General features: G+C 57.0%; 1 protein-coding gene across 1 annotated transcript in view; it reads right to left on the bottom strand.

The window, feature by feature from the left end:
• Positions 1-477: 477 nt before the first annotated feature.
• Positions 478-6,237, bottom strand: part of SALL3 (spalt like transcription factor 3) — a 19,535-nt gene continuing 13,775 nt past the window's right edge. Inside the window, exons 2-3 of the mRNA XM_043559117.1 lie at positions 5,186-6,237; positions 478-3,484 (exon numbers count right to left, since the gene is read on the bottom strand). The exon at positions 5,186-6,237 is cut by the window's right edge and continues 2,442 nt beyond it. Of these exons, the coding sequence (XP_043415052.1) occupies positions 3,053-3,484; positions 5,186-6,237 (1,484 nt within the window). The 3' untranslated portion in view covers positions 478-3,052. The remainder of the gene's footprint in view (positions 3,485-5,185) is intronic.

Below are 6,237 nucleotides of genomic sequence, written 5' to 3'. Positions count from 1 at the left end.
CCTGGGCAGTTAGTTCGGTGGTTAGGGTCCTCACCCGTGCTTTGCAAGGACCCCCCACCTCCCAGGCAAAAACTAATTTCTAGGTATCAGTAGTTATCGAAAAAAGAAACGCATCATGCCTGTTGAAACCAGGAGCTGTTAAATTATTTAAAGTTTTACGTCTTCTCAAATGTTACCGGGGAGGTAAAGCTTCCTTTATGGTAAAGACATCCTCCCTCGGGAGCTAACGGACGAAGGTGCTGGTGGTGGACACACAGTATCGTGAACCGCGCACCCCTTCCTTCCCGCGCCTACAATGTGGTTCGATGCACAGCCGCGTATTTGTGAAGCGATCCGAAGAGCCAACACTGGCACTCAGCGTTGAGGATGGGAAGGCAGTTGGGAGGGTAGTCATTTGTGGCCACCGCCAAGGCTCTAACGGGTAGGCGTTTTCTACCGCATCGTCTTCCGTCACAGATGTAAAAAAAAAATCCACAATTAGGAGGTCGCATTTTTATTTTAGAAAAAAGTGAAAAATAAAAATTTCAAGACCAGTTGAGATACATTTAGCTATTGCTCAAATCTAAGCTGTCAACCCTCGTTGACTTTCCTCGGAGAAACGCCACGGATATACATCCACCATTAACGACCGTAACCTCAAGTCCCACTTTTTTCCATTTGAATAATCAAGGAACACGATTCAGAGATAAGATTACATCCTGCATTTTATTCATTTCCATATGACAAAAATAGTCACCTAGACTAAGACATCCATTTCAATCAGTAGATGTGTCGAGCCACAGGTTTATCATAAAAAATACTGGATCTTGGTAAGAGCACCGGCTGGCTCCGGGGCCCCGGCCCTACATGGTGCTGCCATAGAAAAATAGTGTCTCTCTTCACCACGCAGAGAGGGACGGCCTGGTCCTGAAGACGCAGGGGCGCGTCTCGCGGTCCCTTCACAAGCCATCTTATTTACAACACTTTACATTTCTTTTCCCTTAAGTTATATACACATCCTTCTGGGAGAAGAGAGAGCATCACACGGTACCAACTACTAACCAAAACCAAAACCCAAAACTCACACCAAAGAGGACACATAAATAATAAAAACATTCAACCGCTGAAGGCCAGTGGTGCCACGTGGCCGGGCCGAGGCCCCCGCCCCGTCTCCCGAGAAGGGATGGCCCCTCTGGCCGCGGGAAGCAGAGCTGGGCGGGGGGAGGGGGGGACCATGCTCCATCCGACGGGAAGAAACAGCTCAGTCTGCTGATGAGGAGTCTTCGCACCTGTTTCTGTTCAAGGTCACGACCTGACTCTATGGCTGTCGTCGTGCTGGGAACATCGTCCTACTTTTCCACGTTAGCCGGGAAGTCCCTGCCGTCCGGTCCCTTCTTCGGGGCGCACGACCCCAGCGCCACCCGGCCGCCCGCGACATCTCGGGACGCACAGAATGAGGTAGAAGGCGGGCCGCGGCGTCGCAGGTGCCCACCCCGCCCGCCGCCCAGCACCCCCCCTGCCCCGGGGCCCTGCCTCGCGCCAAGCAACTCAAACCTCGTCAGCAGCTTCAGGCTGGATTTTGAGTAGCTAGATGACATTGTGCTTTGTTCTCATCTGAGAAGATAATAAATAAATCGGGACTCAGACAAGGTCCCAGTTACCACTGATGACACCGCCAGACCTCTGCTATCTCTCCCCACTTTCCTGCACACGGGGAGCGGTGGAAATCTGGTCCGGGGCGTGTGAAGAAAAGAGAGGACACTGAAATGGCACGCACGCGGTCTCTAGGTGAGTTCCCGCCGTTTCGGTGCCGCGGGCCTACGATTAATTCATCAAAGCTGTGTCAGGGGTGGTCAGGCTTTTCAACGGGTTTCGTAGAAAAGTTAAATAAATCATTTTAATTTAGGAAGTGGCAGGCCCTAGTTGACTGAGGAACAGACAAATCCTGGTGGCTTTTCTGTCTCAGTGGCACAGATTTCTCATGTTGTTTGACCTTAAGACAAAACAAGAAACTGTAACAGTTTTTCATTTTCCTTAAACCAAAGTACTATTTATAAAATACTTTACATCTTTTTAAGTTTTCAAATTATAGACAAACCTCTCTAATACAAAATACTAAAAGTGCAATAGTATAAATTAAGAGTTTGCAACCACATTATACAAACATTACCTTTTTATTGTACAGCTTTGATAACGTGAAATATTTCCTCACAACTGCTTATAATGTTGTGAATAATTTACGGTGACGTTTGTCTGTAACTTGTTCCCAGTCGCTGGGCTACAGACCACACTAGGGAACAATTGTCCACATAGCAGCTACAAACATTTAAGTTAAAAAAAAAAAAAAAGAAACAGAAGAAAAGCGTGGTCACTGACAGGTACTTGCACACGAGAGCATGCCGTCTTTCCCAGTGTAACTTCACGATTTGCCTGCATTGAAATAACTCACTTATTTATAGTAAAACAAATTCTGCTTTAAAAAAAAAATCATCACATGGCCAGATGTATTCTGCAGTACAAAAGCTTCCTTTAAGGTTGGGGCTGTATTATCTGTTACCCGCATAATCTTAACATTATAAATACTACAGACAAAGGTACTGCCGTAAGACACAGCGCTGGGGGTACCGGACCACATCTTTCAGTTAATAGTCTAAAAACAGAGTTCAAGCTTCTAACTAATTCGAACAAAACCTTTGAGTGAGTGTCGCTGGAACAGCACAGGCGATCCCTTTCTCCTCTGGTGGGGGTGGGGGGGGGGGACGGTATTAGGTTCGGGGAGGAACCAACCGGGTGTGGTGTGAGCCCTTTCCATTCCCAAGGCGGTTTCACAAGGACTTCTTTTTGACTTAAACGTATTTAGGAGGTTACAGGGTCCCCGAGAACAGTCCAGCTCACCGTGGAAAGAAGTACCATGCAGAGCTTACGAGACAACCTTCCAGCAGCCACACAGTGAACGCATTTTCTACTACGGGTAAAATTTTAAGGAGAACTCGGGCGCACGGCTGCACAGCCTGACGGTCGCGCTGGACGGTGTGCGCGTGGGACGGAGGGACGGGCCCGGCCGCGCGCACAGCTAATTAATACCGATCTCCTTGTTATCCTCGATAAACCTCGTGAACGGACGGCTGGCTCCCGTTTCCGAGTTTGCTTTGTCCAAACTCACAATGGGCGGACTACCGCCGGTGCGCGCTTTGTCCATCCCAGCAGTCAGGGAACCCAGTGGGGGGATAGCACTTCCGCCGAGACTTACTGGGAGCTGGGGAATGCCGCCATTCTGGATGACAGAGATCTCGTTGTTCTTCATGGCGAGACCGTTTGTGATAGCCGCGGCATACTGGTTCCAGAAGCTGGGGTCAACGTTCATCGCTCGTGCTGCCAGATCCTTCTGGAACATTTCCGAAAACTTCAGAGCGTCGCCACCTAGCAGAGCCATGGGGTTTTCCACTGACAGGCGGCGGCCACGCCTCGCGGGGGCGTTGTTCCACATGTGTGTGCCCATGTGCACCTGCGTGAGAGACACGGAGACAGGCACAAGTAAGCCCGGCACGGAGGCAGGTGCGTGCCTGTCCTACGCTTCCCACGTGTCACCCAGACACCCAGCACGACGGTTTCGGAACTGGGCTTCTGTTCCCCGCTCTGAGCATCGGTCTGGGGACACCAAACATTGTTGGGTGGGCTTTTCTGAGCGGCTTATACTTTAATGCGTGACATTTCTTTTTATGAAATACAAAAAGCAAGACCGGCCGATACGTTCTCGAGTTTCTTTCAGCTGATGAGCTTGACGGGGTAACTCCCCCATGAGGTGCAAAGTCCGAAGGCCACCCGGGAAGGCTCCAGAGCTCGGAGGGCACACAGCCCCGCCCCTCAGTCCTCTCCCCTGGCCTCCGCAACGCCGTGTTTGCACTCCTGCTTCACTGGGCCTGTTTGGTGGCTTTCTCCCAAACGTGGAAGGGGCACCTGGGGCCAGCAGAGACCTCAGGCGGCTCACGTCCCAGCCCTAAGGAGCAGCCCCAGGTGGGGAGCTTTCCAGAGTCTCTGAAGAGGACTCCGGAGCCCGGACAGGCCTGTGACGTGGACAGAAAGAGGCGTGTTTCTCTACCAACACTCATCTAATGTCCTGTCCACACTTCGCCTTCCATGGAACATGTATGGTGTGGTCACCTGAAAACGTGAGCACCACCCTGGGCTGTTCTCCTCTGGCCGTCAGGCCGGGAGGCTTCTCACCAAATGCCCCCAGCCCCTGCTGGCAGCCGCGGACAAAACCAGGACGAAGCCTGGCCTCTGGACAGGATTTGTTATTTGTGTCTTATGGGAGTGTTTAAAAGCCATGTTCTACTACATTTGGGACCGCACCGGGTCCCGGGACTGCTGCCCAAGAGCAAAGCTTCTGTGGTCACCCCCCCAAGAGCCTCCTCAAGTCCCACCCGCCGTGTGGTCACCCCAACAGCTTCCTCCAGCCCCCCCCACCCCGTGTGGTCACCCCCCCAACAGCCTGTGCCAGCCCCCACCCCGTGTGGTCACCACCCCAGTAGCCTCCTCCAGCACCCCCCGTGTGGTCACCCCAACAGCCTCCTCCAGCCCCCCCCAACCCCGTGTGGTCACCCCCTAACAGCCTGTGCCAGCTCCCACCCCATGTGGTCACCACCCCAGTAGCCTCCTCCAGCCCCTCCCTGTGTGGTCACCCCCCAAAGGCTACACCCCCACCCCATGTGGTCGTCCCCCCAACAGCCTCCTCCAGCCCCCCCCATGTGGTCACCCCCCAAAGGCTACACCCCCACCCCATGTGGTCATCCCCCCACAGCCTCCTCCAGCCCCCCCTTACCCCGTGTGGTCACCCCCCACAACAGCCTGCTCCACCCCCCCCTTACCCTGTGTGGGTCATCCCCCACAGCCTCCTCCAGCCCCTCGGGGGGCCGGGCCTGCACTGAAAAGCCAGCCCTTCACCACCGCTACATGATATGCATGCCCCCGCTAAGTTCACGCACAAACACGTGTGCACGTTAGACACAGGCACACGCAACACGACACGGGCACATGCCTCGCTACTGGAGGGGGGTCCCCAGCACCTCTGCCCCCCCACCCCCCCCGTCCCCCGGATCACAGCAGAGGCTCTGCCTGCAGCACCTGAAGTGGGTGGGGAGCCTTGGCGGCCGAGCACCCCCCCCCCCCCCCACCGCGCTCAGCCGGCCCCTCCCTCCCGCCTTACCTTCAGGTTGCCCTTGGTGGTGAAGGCCCGCCCGCAGATGGTGCAGCCGAAGGGCTTCTCCCCCGTGTGCGTGCGCTCGTGGATCTGCAGGGCGCTGGCCGACGAGAAGGTCTTCCCGCACGACTGGCAGTTGTGCTGCTTGGGCGCCCGGCGCGGCGGGGGGGCCAGCATGGGCGCGAGGCCGGGGCCCATCACGGCCGGGGGCCCGGGGGGCACCTGCACGGCAGCCGGCAGCGGCGGGCCCTCGCCCAGCGCGATGGCCCTGCTGTGCCCGTTCACTTCCATTTTGATGGCGGCGGGCGCGGGGCCGGCGACCAGGCTAGCGGTGGTCTGGCCGGGACCTAGGGCAAAGTCGGGGTCAAATGACTGAGGACGCGGCGCGCTCAACGCGTGCGTCAGCAAGTGCTGCTTTAAATTCCCCCTAGTGGAGCAGCCGCGGCCGCAGAGCGCACAGAGGAACGGGCGCTCCTTGGTGTGGCTGCGGTGGTGGATTTCCAACGCGCTCCGGCACGCGAAGGGCTTGCGGCACACGCCACACACGGCGCCCGGACACTTACCCCGATCTCTGCTCAGGAACAGCAGGCTAAAGGGGGCCTCCTCCTTGACGGCCGGCCGGCCGGGCTGGGCCGCCGTGAGGTCCAGCGCGCCTCCGTTTTCGGGGGCGGCGGGGGGGCTGTCCGGCCTCTCGGTCTTTAGCGGCGTTTCCTGCGGCTCCTCCTGGGCGCTGAGCCCCGGGGACTTGGAGTGCAAGCTCTCGCTGTGGCTGTTCATGGGCGACAGGGCACGCGTGGAGGACGAGGACTCCGACAGGGCCGGGCTGCCCGCGCTCCGGCTCTCCAGGTCGCCCGCGGCCGACGAGGAGTCGTTGCTCAGGCGGTCGCTGTCCCCGGACCCGTTCTCCACGGACCTCAGGGCGGCCAGCCGCGGGCAGCTCGCGGCCGGGTCCATCATCTTCATCTGGTTCTCCAGGGCGGCGATGCTGGAGATGACGGAGGGGGGCGAGGGCGGGCAGGAGCCCGAGCAGGGCAGCAGCGGCTTGGGCGGGTCGCCGG

Source organism: Prionailurus bengalensis, chromosome D3 (assembly GCF_016509475.1).
Source record: "Prionailurus bengalensis isolate Pbe53 chromosome D3, Fcat_Pben_1.1_paternal_pri, whole genome shotgun sequence".
Lineage (NCBI taxonomy): Eukaryota > Metazoa > Chordata > Mammalia > Carnivora > Felidae > Prionailurus > Prionailurus bengalensis.
The sequence above is the reverse complement of the archived record's forward strand: the minus strand, read 5'-3'. Positions and strand labels throughout refer to the sequence as shown.